The sequence below is a fragment of the Prosopis cineraria genome, unplaced genomic scaffold (genome assembly GCF_029017545.1).
Source record: "Prosopis cineraria cultivar Desert tree isolate PC_DT_omini unplaced genomic scaffold, ASM2901754v1 PC3, whole genome shotgun sequence".
Taxonomy (NCBI): Eukaryota; Viridiplantae; Streptophyta; class Magnoliopsida; order Fabales; family Fabaceae; genus Prosopis; species Prosopis cineraria.
Window position 1 is genome coordinate 20,648,417 of NW_026555334.1, and position 21,319 is coordinate 20,669,735.

General features: G+C 33.3%; 1 protein-coding gene across 1 annotated transcript; it reads left to right on the forward strand.

The window, feature by feature from the left end:
• Positions 1–7,949: 7,949 nt before the first annotated feature.
• Positions 7,950–9,405, forward strand: LOC129305440 (uncharacterized). Its single transcript, XM_054945472.1, has 2 exons — positions 7,950–8,173; positions 8,664–9,405. Exons 1-2 carry the CDS (start codon positions 7,950–7,952, stop codon positions 9,403–9,405), a joined length of 966 nt encoding a protein of 321 aa, XP_054801447.1.
• The last annotated feature ends 11,914 nt before the right edge of the window (positions 9,406–21,319 follow it).

Consider the following 21,319-nt stretch of genomic DNA (forward strand, 5'->3'; position numbering starts at 1 on the left):
TTTTGGTCAATTTGAACTAATTGACTAAATTGTGCCAATAGTGTTTAGATTGTCAAATTACCTATGAGAGTTGAGAAAGGAAGCTTGTGATGAGCTATAATGGTAGTTGAAATCTATGGGTAACCTTTCTGGTGACAAAAGGGTTGAGCTAAGTGAATAACTTCCTTTATTTAACTATTTGTTGTAACTGTATGTGAGTATGCTATGTAGTGCATGAAATTTTTTTAAACTGAGTATATTTTGTAGCATTGAATGTTTATTGCATAAAAATGGATTTTTTGTGAAACAGGTAATGAAATTGTGTAATTTGACATGAAAATATGTGTGTATATATATGGGTAAAGTGGTAATTGGGAACCTATGAATCATTTGAAAAGCATGATCATAGGAGTATGAGTTCACCCATGGGAAGTGTAATGATAAGACCATATGGCATATTCTCCTTAGTGCTCGACAGGGTGTGGTGTTAGAGAATTATACCTCCTTAGTACCTTTTTAGGTGCGGTGTTAAAGATTTGGACTCCTTAGTTTCTGTGTGATATAGTGTTAAAGTTAATGATATCTCATTATGTGTATTGGAGAAAACCATAGTCTAAAAGTACGATAAAACACCTTTAGCCAAGTGATTCTACCACTAAAGGTAAGCTCAAGGCTAATAATAGTATATATTAGTCTAAGACGAGCCTATGGTTTTAAGTTAAGATGATTTGAAGGTTTGGTCGACAGTGATCATGTTAAATTCTACATTTATGGAAAAATGAAGAAAAGCAGTGAAACAAGTGTAAAAGTGGTTAAATGGTTGATATAAGTGAAATTTGAAGTGAAAATATGACATATGTTATGTTTAAAGATATATTATACTATGCTTTCATATGGTTGCGTGTGATAGTTGTCGGTAGTGAGTTATTCTATTACTAAAATTTTTATCTCGCCCTTGTGGTTACAAGTTTACAGGATAGAGTAGTGATCAAGGCAAAGGAAAAGAGTCTAGGCCGATATAGCAGTGCCCTGACTACAAGACCTCTGAGTCTGTGTAATGAACTAACTTGATATTGATATTGTATAAATGAGTTTCCATAGGAGATTGCATGCATGTTTGAGTTGCGTTAGTTGAAATTGTAGTGATAATGGTTAATCTTAGCCCATATGTGAAATTATGATGAAATAAGTAATTTGGGGCTAAGATTAAGTTGTGATTATGATATGAATGTGGATATATGTAAATTTGTGGTAAAATAGGCCAAGTGGGCTAGTTTGTGATAAATATTTAGCTTAATCTTAATCTCTTAAGGACCTCTCATACTGCTTAAAAGGTATCTCAAGTATTGTTAGAATCATAAATCCTAACATATAACTGCCTTTATTGGTTTTTTGCTCGATGGTCCATATTTCAAAATAGTAACCTTATTTTGGAATAGCTTATTCCTATATAAACTTTCCTTATTCCTAAGTATCATCTCTTTTGCATATTCAAGAATAGCTTATTTCAAAATAGATACCCTTATTCCAGAATAATGTTTTGATCTTCTTAAGCTTATATACATTGAATGTTTCTAAAAATTAACTTATTCAGGGATAGTTTGGTTAGGAATAGCTCCTTCTATTCCCAAATAAATTTTTTTCATATCAATACCTCGTAACTTACTTCTAATGCATGCTCTTTACTTTGAAATAAGCTCTATGTGTTTTCATTTAATTGATTCTTCTTTATTCCTAAAGAGTCTCGCTTGTTCTAAAATAAACACATTCATGCCTACTTTGTTTTGTGTGAGAAAAACAGGGGTTCTTTGTAACCTCTTCTAAACCATTTCCCTTCACGTTTTATGTGCCATATTGATCATATAATCTTTTAAGAATCATTCTAAACATGTTCTTAGGATAAGTTGAGCTTAGATTAATCTTACTCATAAAATTCTTATTCCTAAATAGCTTCTCTCTTCCAAACTATTATCTCATCTACCTTGTCAGAACATTTAATGAAAAGTGGCATCACTTTCCTTATTTGCCATAACAGAGAAAGTTTTATTGAAAAGCACTATTCCATTATCTCAACTCAGCGATTGTTTAGCTATCTTAAAGAAAAGAAGTCATTGACTCTAATGGCTATATCCATAAGGGTAACGGATCCTTTATGAGCTTTAACTATAAATGTAGATATTTATGAAGAGACACGAACGAATATGAAAAAAACTCAACACATTTATATTTATTGTTCACCAACCTTTGAGTTTATATTTCTTTCTAGTGAGATTATATATCAACTCTTAGTGAGAGTATTTAACATTTGTTGTTTACTTTTGAACACACTATGTTTGCCTTTGTTTTTTTTTACTCATAACAAGCAACTTAAACTTGGGGAGTTTAAGTAGGTTATTTCATTACCCTTATAAGGGGAAGTGATTCAAATTTTAGTTGAAGTTTGGGATTGTATTAAGGCTACCAAGAGCTTGTATTAATTTTGGTAAAGTTAGTAGAGGAATCTCAAGGACAACTTGAGGACTGGACATAGGGTCAAGTGGTTAGAGCTGAACCAGCATAAATATCTGAGCAAGCTTATCTTCCTTTATCTTTTATGTGTTTGCTGATATCTCTCTAAACTCTTCTTATTTCAATTATCATTTGTCAAATTTTTATAAAGCCTAATTCACCCCCTTCTTGGGCCGACTTTCACTATTGGCTAAATCTTGTGATGTGTATATATATGTGATATATGGTAGTCAATTAAGTGTATTAGGTTCTTTTGGACTTAATTCAAGGTCTTGTGTTGTCTAATGAGATAATGGGGTTAAGTTGAGTGCTTGGATGTGTGAAATTTTTGAAAAAAATAACTTTTTACACCCCAGGTGTTCAAATTTTGATTGGACCATTAAATCATGTGCAAACTTATCTCATTAGTTAGCTTATGAGTTAAGCTTTATGAGGGAGCTTGAATCACTCCATTCGGACATTTTATGTGAAAACATCACACGCCAAAAATTTATCATTTTTGCTGTCAAATGACAGCAGCAAATTTGACTGGCGCCCCACGGTGCATGGTGTCTCACTCTATGGTGCATGACATACAAGTCAGGTGTGTGATTCTGTGCCACATGCCTTGATGCATGTATTACATGCCGCAGCACATTACTCATATTTTGACCTAACTTCTTTGTTTAAAAAGGCATGCAATGTTGTTATGAATCCATATAATGTGTTTCCACTGCATATTGTTTAGATTTTGATGATTTTGTAAAAAAAAAAAATTCAGCCTAATCTTTTCAAACAAATTATTTGATTACTGTTTAGTGTGATTAGTGTGGTGATTTAGTTAATCTTCTCTTTTATCTGGTGAATATGGGGGAAGTTACACAAGCACAACTTGCTAATGATTGATCTTCATTATCCACTGCTCGAAGATTCACATATGTCAATAAAAAAAACAACTATTAAATCAAAAAAAATGCTTTATATCCATCCTCAATTATATTACACACTAGCTGAACTGCAACCAATCTAACGATTTTAGAATTTAGGTATAAATTATTAGATTTAACAAGTTAAAAGATGTGAATGTAAATAGTAACAAATAATAGTATGGTAATCGAGTTAACAAGTTATCAAGTAATGTTAAGGAATTAATATGTAAAGATAATATTTTAACAAAGTAACTATAGGAAATTAACAACATTACGTGTATTTGTTAAACAATATGTAATTGGGTTAATAAGTTATCAAGTAATGTCAGGTAATTAATATTTAAAGTAAATATTTTAACAAGTAACTATAGAAAATTAACAAGTAACATTATGCATTAATAAGAACGATAATTGGGTTACATGTTATCAATTAATATCAGGGAATTAACATGTAAAATAAAGATTTTAAAAAGTAATACTCTAGGCACTTTAAATATGCTGAAAAGGGATCTTCGCTGTTGGAATAAGAAGGTTTTTAGGGCTATTGTTGAAAAGAAACAAATGCCACAGCAACAATTAAACAATATTCAGACATTGATCGATGATAATTGGGATGAAATGTTGTTAAGAAATGAGGAAGAGATTCAAGAAGTCAAATGAAGTGATAGAAATAGTTATAGAAATACAAAATATTACCATATGAAAATGGTTATACAAAGAAGAAGAAACAAAGTTAGTATGATAAAAAATAATGAAGGAGTGTAGGTCTCAGATGATATAGAAATTGGTAATACTATTTCTAAGTACTACCAAAATTTATTTAGTGAAGAAATTATGAACCGAGAATGGCATGTTATTGAGCAACAATAGGGTGATATTAGCTCTGATTTAATGCATCGTGTTGGCAGACCTCTCTTAGATGAAGAAATTAAACTTGCTTTTTGTAACATCCTCAATTTTAAATCTAGATTATTTAAGCTTAAATAGATTATTAAAGTGAATCTTTGAGGTGTGTGGCTAGAGACACCTAACAAGCATGTTTAATCTCAATTTTAGTACCAAACGTGGGTTTGAAGGAGAATCGAGTCACCCGGGGATAAAAGAGGAAGAATTTCTAAAGGGAGTGGTTCTGTGCCACACGTCACGGCATGGGGTTGGTCTGCTATGGTGCATGCATGCTAATACGCCTGAAAGAAGCTCTCTATGCGGTGCATGGTTAGATTTTTGCAGTAATAAGTCATGAATTTGATAGGGAATAGAAGGAAAAAAATAAAAGAAAATGAGAGAGTGGCGAAAAGCTGAGCTAGGGCTTGAAGAAAACTTATTGTTGGGAGTAATTTGGAGCTCATAAACACCAAAGTATAATTACCATTAGCACCATTCAAGCTTCTTGGAAGCTTTAAGAGAAAATAGTTGAGGTATGAAACCTTTAACCTCTTAAAGGTTTGAGGTAACCGGGGAAATTCTATCTTATGCTTATGTGTGACTATTAGTTTGTTGATTTATGAATTATCATCTGAAATGTATAACATAAAAGAAATGCAAGTGTGGCTTAATTTGTGAAGAAAATTTACTAGATCAAATTTGAGAGTTTTATGCCTTATGATGCAAAATTTCCCTTGAGAACAATACTAGTGGATTTTTGTATTAATGTTTATTGGGAGTGCTATGATTTTTATAAATTGAGAAGCAAAATGAATCTTTGTTTAGAAGGAGTTCAATGATGTTTGAAAATAGGAACGTTCAATGATTTTAAAAGTGTCAGGTATAATGATTGTGATTTGAGAGTTTAATGACTTGTTTGTTTTTGAAGTTCCATGAAATGTGTTTGAGAAGTTTAATGATTGTGCAATGATAAAGTCCAATGATTCTAAAAGTGTGAGGTACAGTGATTGCAATTTGGGAGTTCAATGACTTGTAGGGTTTTGAAGTTCTATGAAATGTGTTTGAGAAATCCAATGATTGTGTAACAATGAAGTTCAAAGAAAATTGTTAATGTGAAGTTCTATGATTAGGTATATGTGTGAATTATGGCATAAATGTGCATTGCATGATCTTGAGAGGCGAAAGTTCACCTAAGAAGCAGAGTAGATGATAAATCTATGTGGTAAGACTCCATCCATGTGATGGATTGCCTAGATTAATTCTATCCATACTGTTAAACTTATTCAACGAGGGGCTATCCCACTGGTTCTATGAGGGACATGAACCTAGCCAGCTATCCATTGGTTCAATGAATAAGCTACTCTAGGGTGTATAACACCTTATAGTGTGAGAAATAGGAAAAACTGTGATCCATAAGTGAGTTAGGTATGCCTTACCCAGGTAATTCCCTTACAAGTGTTTAGGCTAGGAAGTTAAAGAATATAGACTATCCCATTGAGTGTTAGCCCACAGTTTCATATCAAAGGAATAAGGAGGTGATAAGGGAGGTGTGATCATGCACATAATGAGTAAAGGCACTTATTGTCTATATTAAGTCCCTAATGATGGCATTTTGAGTTGGGTATTAATTTATGCTATTATGCTTGTCAAAAAATTGCATGATCAACTCTATCTCTATGAAAAGTGCAAAAAGCAATATTTTCCTAGTAGTTGCTATTATGTGAGCTGAACTATGGTTATTAAGTTTTCAAATGTCTCACATGGGTTTGAGTATTAATATTAATTGCCACTTGCATTTAAACTAGATATCATACATTAGTATGAATTAGTCAGACCTTAGTTACTGAGTAGTTGTACTCACCTCGTTATCTTTAATATTTCAAGAAATAGCTCAAGAAGTATGGACTAAGGAAAATAGCCTGAGGGTTAGGAGCATGATCCTTTTGTAGTAGAACTCTTGATTTTAGGTAATCTATGTGTATGACAATTTCGATTGCCGACTAGGTTGTCCCTTCTTGTTGCTTACTTGTATTAAGAGAAAAGTAAATTGTAATTGGTATTTTGGGCCCTAGTGAGAGAGTTGATTATTATGTGTTTTTTTGATAGGGCCAAAATACTAATACAAGTGAGGGTAGTGCAAATTATTTCATGATTTAGGAAATCTTAATGAAAATTGTGGTAAACTCCCACTTTCTATGATTTTGAGTTAAGGGGTTTAGTAATGAAAATTTGATCTGGACATATTTTTTATGTTTTGGTGCTTTGCATGAGTTATTTTTGTTGAGTTGAATGTGGTAATTTGGTATTGGTGGCCATTACTCCTTAATCTTGGGATAAGACACTCAAAATTTGTGAAAGTTGAGGTAAAGTAGTAAGTTTTGAAAAAGGCATCCAATTCTTGTTTTAAAAATAAATTGAACCTAACACCAATGCCATTAGTTAGAACCTGGAAAGAGCTTTTCGTAGACTCCTAGTTCATGTCATTCGAGTGTTAGATGGAGATTTGGGGTGTGTCGAAAGTTGGCCTTAAAGCTATTAAATTGACAGTAGAATTCATTGTAAAAATTTGTGCATTTGTGCCGTGGCGCATGGTGTCACGAGCCGTGGTGTGTGTCACAGAGGCGAACATGCCACGGTGCATGTCCAATGAGCCATGGTGCATACCTTAAAATTTTTCAAAATATTTTTTGTTTCAAATTCTTACACAAATGCACTCACTTATGAAATGATCACTTGATTTCGTGTTTTTGCGAACCTTGAGTTGCCTCTTTGCAGGTTTTATTTTGACTTTAAATTTATCTTGGGATTTGAGTCTAATCATGGTAGTAAAAGGAGGAGGATATTACAAACTTGGTATCAATTTCTCTACTTATGAGTACTGGTCTGTGGATTATGTTGCGTAATCATGCTTATTTGTGCATTTGCATATAGAGTTGGCAATTGTCATTATACACATATTATTTTTCTCTCTTGAGCTAGTACTGATCTTTTCCTTTTATGGGGTGACTTCCATCCTTAAGAGGGGATAATGGTGCAAACAAGACACACAGCCAGAAATATTCTGATAAATATATTGAGATAAGAGCAAGAAGTCTCAGTAGAAGTGGAAAATGAAGTAGTCCCAATTGAACAAGAAAAAGTAGAGATGGGACGAAACTAAGAACAACCCATATGCTTCGTGGGTGGGGATAATATGTTGCTTAAGTTAAGAGCAATGATGGAGAGAATTGAGAAGAGATTGGATGATCATGATAAGATTCTTTAGAAGAAGCCTAAAGAAGGGTGTAGTGGTACGGTTGAAAAAACTGGAGGTAACCCTGAGAAGAAGAAAAGAGTTGAGATATTGGGAGAGCTACAAGGGCATGAAGATGAGGAGTATTATGAGGAGAGTGCATCGAAGAAGTCAATGTGTTTTAGGAGGCTGAGTGAGAAGGAACATGAGGGTTCTACTGACTACACACTCAAAAGATTCACGAGGTTGAATCCTCCTCACTTTAGTAGGTCCATGAAGGATAGAGCTAGTGAGAAGTGGATAGACCAGTTGGAGACCATATTCTCTGTGATGACCTACACCACAGAGTAGTGGGTACTCTTAACTCCTTTTATGCTAGAGGATACTACCAAACAATGGTGAGAGAGTACAAGGCCAGCTAATAGCTCCTTACTTACATGGAAGGACTCAAGAGGAGATTTTTCACTCATTATTTCCCATCTACCTTTCAAGTAGAGAAGGAATCTAAGTTTCATCGCTTACAACAAGGTAATATGAACGAGGAGGAGTTCATAGCCAAGTTCAATGAATTGTTAAAGTATTTGACCTATCTGAGACATCATGATGATGAGGAGTGGAAGGCCGAGCAGTTCTTAAACAAGATATGGCCTGAATATAACAGGCAATTAGAAGCCTTTGAGATCACTTCCTTTGAAGTGTTGTGCAATAAGTTTCGGGCTATTTGTTAGAAGAAGCAAATCAATAGATGATAAGAAGAGAGATAGTTAGGGTCACTTTTCTTCATTCATGGGTCTTACTGGCAGTGTGAGCAAGAAGACTGGTTTTAGTTCGGGATCTTTTCAAGGGTTTAGTGTCGGGGGTGCTAGGAATTATTTTTAAAAGGGGTCTCAATCCAAAGGATCCTAGTCCAAGAACAATGCACCTAGAGGTATGGGAGTTTGGAACCAGACTTTGAGATAGGACTCTGCCCCTACTATTAATGGACTTATGAGAGCTCCACAATGCAACAAGTGTGGGAAGTATCACAAGGGGGAGTACTGGACATGCTTCAAATGTAATAAGGTAGACCACATAGCACGGTACTACCCTGAGCACGTTAGTGCATATGATCTAAGATTTGCTATTCCTTGTCATGTCTTTGCCTTATCCAGGGAAGAAGCTGAAGCTTCTCCAAAGCTTATTAAAGGTACTATTTCTCTCTATGATACTGAAATCCCTGCTTTATTTGATTTGGGTGCTACTCACTCTTTTATTTTAAATGAGTGTGTAGAAAAGTTAAAGTTGCTTGTGACTGAATTGCTTGTGTTGATGAATGTTTCTACACTGGCTAGAGCATTTGTGAAAACCAGCCGTGCCTGTTTGAAAGTTGATATAAGATTTGGTAATAGTATTACATTGATTGATTTGGTTTGTTTACCCATGTTGGGGATTGATGTGATTGTTGGGATGGATTGGTTATTAGCTAACAAAGCAATACTAGACTATGAAAAGAAGATAGTTTCTCTACCAATGTGTAATGTGACTCTTGCAGTATCTAAGAATACTACCTCCGTAGTGAATCTTGAGATACCCAAGTTTTTATTTGCCATGCAAATTAAGAGGTCAGACTGTGAAGGGTTTCAGATATTTTTAGTGTTCTTTTTAGCCTTTGGAGAGTACGATGGTACTCTTGACAAGATTGGAGTTGTAAGTAAATTTTTAGAAGTATTTATTGATAAGATGTTCAGCTTACCACCAAAAAGGGAAATCGAGTTCTCCATTGACTTGGTGCCGGGAACTAAACCTATCTCTAAGGCTCTATACCATATGGCTCTATCTGAACTAGAAGAATTGAAGAAGCAATTGGAGGAACTACTGGAGAAAGGATTCATTAGGTCAAGTGTATCCCCTTAGGGTTCGCCTATACTGTTTGTCAATAAAAGGGATGAAAGCTTAAGATATTATATTGATTACCGACAATTGAATAACGTAACAATCAAGAACAAATACCTACTGCCTTGGATAGATGATTTTCTTAACTAGCTTGTTAGAGCAGCCATGTTTTCTAAGATTGACTTGAGATCTGGTTACCATCAACTAAGGGTGAAGTCCGAAGACGTACCCAAAATCACTTTCAGGATGAGATACGGGCATTATGAATTCTTAGTAATGCCTGTTGGATTGACAAATGTGCCAGCAATCTTCATAGATTATATGAACAGTATTTTTATACCCTACTTGGATAAACTCATAGTTGTATTCATTGATGATATCCTGGTCTACTTCAAGGATGAAGAAGAACATGCTAAGCATTTGAGAATTTTATTGCAAGTGTTGAAAGAGCACAAACTATATGTAAAATTAAGCAAGTATAAATTCTGGCTTCGGGAAGTGAAATTTCTTGGTCATGTGATATTTGTTGATGGTTTATATGTAGATCCTTATAAGGTCAATGTAGTAATGAAATGGGAGAGATGTACCTTAATAATGTTTATAAGAAGTTTCTTGGGGTTAGTCGATTACTGTCAAAGGTTCATTCAGGGGTTTTTGCAAATAGCCTTTGTTCTGACTAAGTTGACAAAGAAGGATCAGCCGTTTGTATGGATTGAGAAGTATGAAGTAGCATTCTAGACATTGAAGGAGAAGTTGACTATAGTGCCAGTGTTAACAATTCTGGATGCAAAGTGGTCATACATAGTGTACACAGATGCGTCACACAAGGGTTTGGGATGTGTACTAATGCAAGATGATAAGGTTGTAGCCTATGCATCTAGACAATTGAGGCCACATAAGGAAAATTACCATACTCATGATCTTGAATTAGCAGGTGTTGTTTTTGCTCTAAAGATTTAGAGACATTATTTTTATGGCTCACAGTTTGAAGTGTTTAGTGACCATAAGAGTCTCAAATATCTGATTGACTAGAAAGAGTTGAACATAAGACAACGGAGATAGATAGAATTTTTGAAAGATTACAATTTTGAGCTGAAATACCACCTAAGTAAGGCCAATGTAGTCGCCAATGCATTGAGTAGAAAGATAGTACACGTGGCTTATATGATGATACATGAATAGAAATTACTAAAGGATTTCTCTAGTATACGTCAGAATGTTCCTGTTTTTACTGTGCTCAAATTGAATACTCATGACTAATGAGTTTTGGAAGAAATTATGAGAAGTATAATTGAAAGACCCATATCTACTAGAAATCAGGAAGAATATTAAAGAGAAAAGAACTTCAGAGTTTAGTTTTAATAATGATGGTTTCATGGTGTATCATGATCGTGTTTGTATTCCTGACAATAGGGAGATCAAAGACACTATACTATCAGAAGCTTACCGGAGTAAGTTTACCATCTACCCTTGTGTTACCAAGATATGAGGAAGTATTGGTGGTGGCAGAGTATGAAGCGTGATGTGACCAATTATCATCAAAGTGCTTAACTTGTCAGAAAGTTAAAATTAAACATCAAAAACCACCTGGTATGCTTTAACCGTTAGACATTCCAAAATGAAAGCGGGATAGCATTTTGATGGATTTCATCGTGGGTTTTCCCCATACACAAGCGGGTTATGATGCTATCTGGGTCCTTATGGATCGACTGACCAAGTTAGCCTACTTTTTGGCTATTAGAGTGGATTATCTTATGGAGAAGTTTACTGAGGTGTACTTACAAGAAATAGTAAGGTTGCACGAAGTCCCAAAATATATAGTATCAAATCATGATCTAAGGTTCACGTCGAACTTTTGGAAAGCTTTGAATCAAGCTATGGGGACAAAATTGAAATTTAATACTACTTACCATCCCCAGACGAACGGTCAAACTGAGAGAATGAATCAGACACTGGAGGATATGCTTAGAACTTATGCTATTGAGTAGACTAGTAGCTGGGATAAACATTTACCATTACCAAATTTGTTTATAACAACAGTTTTCACTTGAGCATCTAAATGGCCCCTTACGAGGCTCTATATGGAAGAAAGTGTCAATCACCACTTTGTTGGACTGAGTTGAGTGAGAGGAGCATTTTGGGTCTTGATTTGGTGGATCAAACTACTCAAAAAATAGAAGTGATTTGCCAAAAGCTTTTGACGGCTTAGAGTCGATAGAAAAGTTATGCTGACAAACAGAGAAAACCGTTAGAATTTGAGGTGGGTGACCATGTTTTCTTGAAAGTTATGCTAATAACAGGTATTGGGAGATCGATTTGAGCCAAGAAGTTGACTCCATGATTCTTTAGTCCCTTTAAAATCCTAGAGCTGATTGGGACACTTGCTTACTGGATTTCATTGCCACCTCATCTTACAGGCATGCACAATGTGTTTCATGTCTCCCAATTAAAGAAGTATTAGCCTGAACTGTCTCACATAATCAAACCTGAAGATGTTGAGTTATGGCAGAACTTGACTTATCAAACTAAGCCTGAGAGAATAGATGATGTAAAAGAAAAGAAATTGAGGAATAAGATCATTCATCTATTTAAAGTGATATGAAAAGGAATGACTCTTGGAGATGCTATATGGGAGACTAAGGAGAGAACGAGACAACTATACCCTCAATTGTTCCCTTGAGGTATGTTTGATCTATTGTATGAATTTTAGGGACAAAATTCCTAAAAGTTGCTATTATGTGAGCTGAACTGTGGTTATTAAGTTTTCAAATGTCTCACATGGGTTTGAGTATTAATATTAATTGCCACTTGCATTTAAACTAGATGTCATGTATTAGTATGAATTAGTCGGACCTTGATTACTGAGTACTCACCCTGTTATCTTCAATATTTCAAGAAATAGCTTAAGAAGTGTGGACAAAGGAAAACAACCTGAAACCTAGGATCAGGATCCTTTTGTAGTAAGCCTCTTTATTTTGGGTAGTCTATGTGTATGACAATTTCGATTTCCAAGTAGGTTGTCCCTTCTTGTTACTTACTTATATTAGGAGCAAAGTAAATTGTAATTGGTATTTTAGGCCCTAGTAAGAGAGTTGATTATTATGTGTTTAGTTGATAGGGCCAAAATACTAATGCAAGTGAGGGTAGTACATATTACGTGATGATTTGGGAAATCTTGATGAAAATTGTGGTAAACTCCCCCTTCCTATAATTTTGAGTTAAGAAGTTGAGTAGTGGAAATTTGATCTGGACATATTTTTTATGTTTTGGTGCTTTGCACGAGTTAATTTTATTGAGTTGAATGTGGTCATTTGGTGTTAGTGGCCATTGGTCCTTAATCTTGGGATAGGACACTTGAAATTTGCAAAAGTAAAGGTAAAGGAGTAAGTTTTGAAAAAGGTATCCAATTCTTATTTTAAAAATAATTTAAGCCTGAGACCAATGCCATTAGTTAGAACTCAAAAAGAGCTTTCCGTAGACTTCTAGTTCACATCATTCAAACGTCGGATAGAGATTTGGGTACGTCAGAAGTTGGCTCTAAAGTTGTTAATTTGACAGTAGAATTCACTGTCAAAATTTATGCATTTGCACCGCGGAGCATGGTGTCACAAGTAGCGATGCATGTCACAGAGGTGAACACACCGCGGCGCATGTCCAATGAGCCCTAGCGTACGCCTTAAAAGTTTTCAAGATTTTTCTTGTTTTAAATTATTACACAAATGCACTCATTTATGAAATGATCACTTGCTTTTATGTTTTTGCAAACCTTGAGTTACCTCTTTGTAGGACTTATTTTGGCTTTAAATTTATAATCTTAGGATTTGAGTCTAATCATGGTAGTAAAGGAGGAGTATGTTACACCTTTCGTTCTATAGGAGCTTTTAAGGCACTAGGTAAGGATGGTTACCCTGCTATCTTTTTTTAGCATAATTGGGAAGTAGTAGGACCTAGTGTGATGGAATTTATTAGAAACATATGGAATGAGCCTTTGAGGTTAGGTGAAATTAAAGAAACCTTATTGGTAATGATTCCAAAGATTGATCATCCTGAATCTATGGGGCACTTTCTTTCAATTGCTTTATGTAATATTTTGTATAAAGGGGTTAACAAGATTTTGGTGCATAAGTTGAAAGGGGTGCTGGATAAATTAGTTTCTCCCTTTCAAGCCAGTTTCATACCTAGCCATAACATATAGGATAATATAATTATAGCAAAAGAGTTTGCTCACGTGATGAGTAGAATGAAGAGAAAAAAGGGGTGCATGGCGATTAAGATTGACCTTGAGAAGGCTTATAATCATATGAACTGGGGCTTCATAATTGGTGTGCTAAAAGAGATTGGTTTACCTAAACATATTATTGATATTATTAGATTTTGTATGAAATCAATGAACATGGCTATAACTTGGAATGGTGAAAAAAGGGAATGGTTTAGACCTATAAGAAGGGGGAGATAAGGAGATCCTCTCTCTCCTTATCTGTTTATTTTAGCTATGGATAAATTATCTCATATAATCTCTAATGTTGTTAATGATGGAAGGTGGAAACCAATAAAAGTTGGTTAGAATGAGACTCTTGTCTCTCATCTACTTTTTGCGGATGATTTATTGCTGTTCTGTGAAGTGAATGTTGGTTAGCTGTGTAACGTAATGGAGTGCTTGGAGATGTTTGGTAGCATCTCAGGTCATAAGGTAAATAAAGAAAAAACTAGTATATATCTCTTCAAGAATGTGTCAAGAGAACTACATAATACACTCTGCAATGTTTATGGGTTCCAGCATAAAGAAGAGCTTAGATGTTACTTGGGGGCCTTTATTACTCAGGGTAGAGTAACACAAAACAAATTTTAGTATTAGTTACAGGACAAGCTGTCTAGTTGAAAGAAGCAAAATCGGTTGCTTGAAGGTAACATCACATTGGTACAATCAGTTACCTCTCATATTCCTATTTTTACTATGCAACATAGTTAGATTCCTGTGGGTATTTGTGCTGAAATTACAAAATCACAATGTGATTTTATTTGGGGTTCCTCTAAGGGGAAAAGGAAAATTCACGCTATTAGCTGGGACGTCATGTGTAAGCCTAAAAGATGTGTTGGCATGGGTTTGTGTGATTTAACTAAGATGAATGAAGCTTTGATGTGTAAGGTTGGCTAGAATATTCTTATTCACCCTAACAGTCTTTATTCCAGTGTTCTTTGAGCTAAATATGAGCACGGTGTTAATTTGTATGAGGAATGCCAATTGAAAGACTCGGATTCTATGTTATGGAAATTCCTTGGTAGATGCTAGCCTAATCTAGTGAGTATGATGATAGCCTTGGAATGTAGGGATGGTAACAAAATTAATTTTTAGAAGGATTTATGGTTAGGTAATGATGAAAGACTCCTTAATCTTTGTGTTAGGAGACCTAAAGGGAGATTAGTAGAGTGCAAGGTTAGTGATATGGTGAATGAAGCACAAGAATGAGAATTCTTATATCTTAAGGATTACTTACCTGAGTAGGTTTTGGTAAAGCTTCAAACAATACAAACCCTAAAGCTAGTCTACGAGTTAGGTTGTATTAGATAGAGAGGAGCAACTCATAATAATTTATGTGTCTTTGATATGTATCATAGACTAACAGTGAACCAGGGGGATGTGTGTGATAAGGGCTGGGATGTTTTGTGGAGGTGGAAGGGTTCGAGAAGAATTCAAGTTTTTTGTGGCTTTTAAGGCATGAAAGATTATTATCTTCAGAGAGAAGAGCAAGATTATTAGGTAGTTCTCCTAATTGTTGCGGATGTGTGCAAGGTGTGTAGGATATTCTCCATGCTATCCATGATTGTGAAAAAGCAAAATTTACATGGCTTCAACTTGGTAGATCTAAGGTAAATTCTAATTTCTTCCAACTTAACTTGCGTGATTGGATAGATGTGAATATGAGGGGTAGATTTGACTGGAGCAAAATTTTTGCTATGGCTACTTGGTGGAAATGGTTTTGGCATAATAAAACCTTATTTGATTCTAATTTTGTATGCTTGAGAACCCAGCAAGCATTATAAATCATTATGTTTGGGAATTGGATAATTTGATGGGTGGTGAATTTTTGATTATGTTGAGAAAAACCGTTATTGATGTTAGAGGGTCTTGTCCCCCCTTAGGGTGGTTTAAATTAAACTTTGATGGTGTGGCAAAAAGTAGCTTAAGTATGGCTGGATGTGGTGTTCTATTGAGAAACAATAATGGAGATTGGGTGGCTAGATTTTTTAAGAAAATAGGTGATTGTTTAGCTATAAATGCAGAATCATGGGGCATGCTTTAGGGAGTTAGGTTGGTGAAGGAGCTATTAATGAAAAATCTAATCATTGAAGGAGATTTGACTGTTGTCTTATCAATATTGAAAGATGCTTGGGTGGAGAAGAAGTCCGGTAGTATTTTTCTTGATGATATTTGTAGAATTCTTGATTTTTTTTAGAAATATTGTTTTTGGTCATGTATATAGGGAAGGCAACCAGTGTGTGGATTGACTTGCTAATTATAGTTTTGCTCATGATTTTTCGTTTATTCCTTTGTGGGATCCTCCTGATCCTTTACAAGATTTATTATGTAATGACTCTTTGGGTGTTACCCACTCAAGAGAAGTTCTAATGATGGAATAAAGTAGAGCTTTGCCCACATTCGCCAAGAAAAAACAATAGGGAATTACCTGGTAACATTATGTGTTTAATAAGAATGATAACTGAATTAATAAGTTATCAAGTAACATCAGGGAATTAATGTGTAAAATAAAAATTTTAACAAGTTAACTGTGAGAAATTAACATGTAATTAAAGTTAAGAAGGTTATTTAAATCATTTTGCCACACATATTAATTAATTTCAGTTCAGGACCAAATTCCTTCCTTGAAATTTTATATTTTTTTGGACTTATTTATAATAATGTCACATCCTTAGCCATTTAATTAAATTCACCTTAATTTATTTATCTCCATGAGCTTTTCTCCCTAACCTCTGTAATTGCATAAATTTCATGAAAATTAAGTTAATTTTCTAGAAAATATTAATTATGGAAGTCATTGATAGTTTTATACAATTATTTAATATTCTCCTTTGATCTTATATATGGGCAGAGAGAGTATTTATTTTAATCCTATTTATAGAACATTATAATGATTTTGCCTTCATAAAAAGTTTGAAATATTATTAAATGTTAATGTATTTTTTTAAAAAATTGATATTTAATAGTGATAAAGTTAAAAACTTATTGAATTTTTATATAGACTTAATGAGGTTTAAATTTTTTAAATTTTATTAAAAATATAAAAGTGATTTATAAATAAAACCAAAGAAACTAATTACATTACATTACTGTTATGAACATTAATTACATGATCTATATCTGTATGTATCTAATAAGTTGTAAATACACCACTAGATAGTAGGAGTCTTCATACTTGTCCCTATCCTGATTAGCTTGATTTCATCCCAATCATGTCTAAACGGGCCCATCCCAACATGAAAAAAATAGGACGGGGCTTGAGACCACTTTTGGGATGTTCCTTCTCAAATATAATATATATCTATTATTAATTTTTTTATTAATATGTAATTGTTTATTTATTTAATATATATATATATATTTATTATGTAATAGCTTCAAATATCTCAATTAAAGAGGAAAAACTAATGACTTGATGTTCTGTTCTACATGGCTAGTTTATTTAAGTTCTGTAACTCAACAATTGACCTATTCTTGTTGAACTTGTGACTTAAAGATTATTTATGGTTTTTGTGTACTTAATTTTCAGTTATTGTTTGCATTTTTTATTTTAAATTTAATTGTTATAATTCAATGATTAAATTTATGTAATTTTATTATTTTGGTTTCGGGTTTAGTAAGTTATGTAATTTAATAAATATTATTATACAGGTCCCTCGATCGCGCTTTGTTTGCATTACCATGATGTCACACCCCCAAATAGTACAGGAGAAGACACGAGATAAAACTGTAATCTCATTTGTTTCCTGAGACGGGACATGTGAATAGGCTATGCAATTGTTTATCATGATTGTCCAGTCCTGTCCAAATTAGGGGACACGTAGATTACTTTAGAGCTAGGAAAAAATTGTTGTACGATCAAAAGGGCAATAAATAATTATTATTTTTTTATCATTTTTGTAAACATTGTATTTTATCCAATCTTAAAAATTAATAAAAACACAATAAATAAAATAAAGGAATAAAAGAATAAAAAAGGGGGGTTTTTGTGATGATAATAACAATAATATATTTCTTTTTACCCCAAATCCTCTTAATTATGTTCCTATTAAATTTGAATTTTTTAAAAAAGGAAATTTAGAATATTTGAAATTTGATTTGAGAAAATTATGCCTTGACTGGAATTTGTCAAGGAAAAAATTTAAAATCTAAAATAATGAAAAAGAGTCAAAATAAAAATTACTTTTTTTGTTTGATTCTATCATTAAGTGAGAGAATCCTAATTAGTACCTATAAAAGAGACAGTTGTTAAGGTAAAAAGGACTAGGGAAAAATTGAGAAGAAGAAATTGGTGGGGAGGCCAAAGAGTGCTGGAGAAAAGTGAGGACAAACAGTGAAATTGCTAAAGGTATGGAGATGATTTTCATGCTTTTCATATTTTCATTCCTAAGATCGTGGTAGAATAGTGAGGAAATGTAGTCTATCACTATTATGTACCTCTCATGGTCAATAGATTATGAAGCTATGAATTACCTTTTAAGTCTAATAGTTAGAGTGGTGCCTTTTTTCTTGTTTTGTTGGTATTTGTATCAAAAATTGGAATGCCACATATTCATATTAATCTTCTCTTTCCTTTTTATTATTTTTCTTCTTTCTTTCTTTTATGTTCATCGTTTCTAGCAAAATTGAGAGACACCATTTGCATTTTTTTTGTCTTCTTTTTGTTCTTTTTTTCCTTCATCGCCTTATCCTTTATGTTTGTTTCCCTTTCTCTTGGTCAATAGTACTTGTACAATCATTCCGTATGAAACTATTTCATGGCCATATAAGTCAAGATGATTAGTGTGAATAGATAGAATTAGCATGTTCCCATAATCAACCCAATCTCCAAAAAAACAAAAGGTCTCATAAATTTTGGTATTAATCCATAAAGAGAAAATGGATTTAATTTTATAAGCTCTCATAAAGTATAATCATTTTAATTTTTCATGAGTGACATTAAATCACCATGAACCCTTAAAAAATGTTAAATGAGATACTGTGAGTGACACTAAGTCATCATAGGTATCAAATTTTATATTTTTCAAAATTAAAATAATTTTTTTCTTTTGAAAAACTCCTTTAGGGTTTGCCATGAGTGATATTAAATCACTATGTGCACTTAGAACATCAACTGATGAACTGTGAGTGATACTAAATCACCGTAGGTTCCAACACTTGTTAAATTTCCCCCCTCTTGTACATTATTAAAAAAAATCTTAGCATATTTTAAGTTATGCCATGAGTGATACTAAATCACTTTTATCCCTAATAATATCAAAAGAAGATATCATGAATGACACTAAGTTATCGCAAGTGTCAAATTTTGTTCTAAAATTTAATATTTAAATTCTTTTATAGAAAATTATTTACTTAGAAATTTCCTTTAGGGTTTGCCATGAGTGATATTAAATCACCGTGCGTACTTAGAGTGTCAACCAATGGACTATAAGCAATACTAAATCGCTACAGGTTCCAACACTAGTTATTTTCTTCTACCTAAAGATATTTTCAAAGAATGAATTTTTATAAAAATAATAAATAAAAGTATAACCTAAAATATCATTCTCTTCGTAAAAGAAATTAATTAAAAGAATGTAAAAAACTTAAATAATAATATTCGAACTATGTGGACTTTGATTTCCATCACAAGGTATGCAGGCCCTAGGTTTTAATCCTAGGTCAAGTCCTCTCATGTAAATAAATAATTTATTTTCCTTTATTTTTTATCTTTTTTTCATGTGGAATAAAGGGTAATTAAGATATTATTAAAAGGTCAATTAATTTACGCAATCAAGTTAGGGTCACTGTTCTTATAAACTGGTGTCGTGGGGTGCCTAACACCTTCTCCACATACAACCAACTCTCGAACCCTTTTCACAGACTATTCTTTTTTCATTATATAATTTTCTAAGGTTTCTCTAAAAAATTTAGTGGCAACTCCCATTTTTCTACATTTATTGACCTTCCCTCATTGGGGAGATCACGATTCGGGTGTGACAGTATGGTGACACCATTAGGGACCTTTTATGAGAGTCAAGCCCATTCAAGTTGATTTTTTTTTAGCCTTCTGTTTATTTTTAATACCCTTTTTATATGTTGTTTTATCTATTTTCATGGTAGACAACATTTTTTAAATCTTTTTTTTCTTCTCTTCTCCTTTTCTTTTTTTATTTTGTTGGAATGATTTGTCTGAGGAAAGATAACATGAGACCTTAAGGTTGATGACTTTTATATGCTTTCTATTTTTGCTTTTATCTACAAGTGGGAATTGAGCTAGTACTTGAGAGGTATGTATATTTCTTCACACACATATTAGGCCCCATACCTGGGTTTGAAGGTACCTTAAGTTAGTAGAAGTTAGTAACGGTTTCCTTGAGGGACTTTTAAGTCTCCAGAGGTCATCATAAATACTTCACCTAAGTTGATATCTATTTATTAAATTTAATCCCTGAAGAGTTATTAAGCTCTCGGAAGATCATATTTGGTAATTAGATTTTCCATCTCTTTAGAGGAAAGGACTTGGGAGCCTTATTTAAGATCATAGATCTACCTTGAAAAACTTTACACATTAGATGGAATCTAGTGATCACCTTATAGGTAAGAACTAACTTATAATATCATGCCCTAAGGACATATCCAACATAGGACACGAGAGGTTGTACTTCTCCTTTCCCTTCATACACCATCTTATGTGTCATTGAAGCCTTAGGTAAAAGAGTAATAAAGTGTTACGCTATGACAAAATGATTATTATTTTGCACTCCACCTATTACGTCAAAATATGTCATGACGAAGGCATTTGCATTATTTCCTTACCACGCATCTATGGGTTCTCATCCTTACTAGAATAAGAGCATGTGTGAATCACATTGATTAAATCATTTTAAGCCAATCCAAAACATTTGATGTATTTTATTTTTATTTTTTTCATACAAAAAAAGAATCCATTAACATCTAATTTCATTGGTTAACATGTTAGAAATGTCTTATCTTCAATTATGTAGTGGCCTCATCACCTATAAATGGTTGGTTAGTCTCCATTTCTTTAAGATTCAATAATGATATGAATGATCAAAGATCTTATTTCTTTTTTGAAAATAGACATAATAGGTCATCCAATTTTTTTTTGTTCTTTCATTTTCCTTTTAATATGGATTCTTTTTTTAAAGCACTAGTGAAATTATTGAGCATGATTAGCATAATGTCAAGTGAATGTGTGAATTTAAATCTTATCAGGACTTAATCTTTGTAATGTGATTATAAGCTCATTTTAATAAAATTATGTCTTCATTCATTGTGGAACCCATTAGTGAATTCTCAAATGAAGACTTTGACTTAACCTCCCTCCAAAAGACAACAAGTAATAAGGAATACTAAATTTTGATTGCTTGATGATCAACTCTAATTAATCTAAAAAACAATACAGTTCCAAATTAGAAGGCTGACTCATATACTAATCCCATATACTCAACAGTTCGCTACTCCATTTTCTTCTCCAAGAAGTAATAAATTCCTAGAACGACCTTGTTTATCTTTAATTATGAAAAGATTTAGTTCCTCAAATTAAGGGTTAGGCTCCATTTTCTCGAGGTTCAATAAGGATTTGGTAGAAGGGATGGCTACGTAATTTTATAAGGGACTGCATTAAACTAACTAGTCAAAGGCATTAATGGGGAGAAAGTCATGTATCCCTCA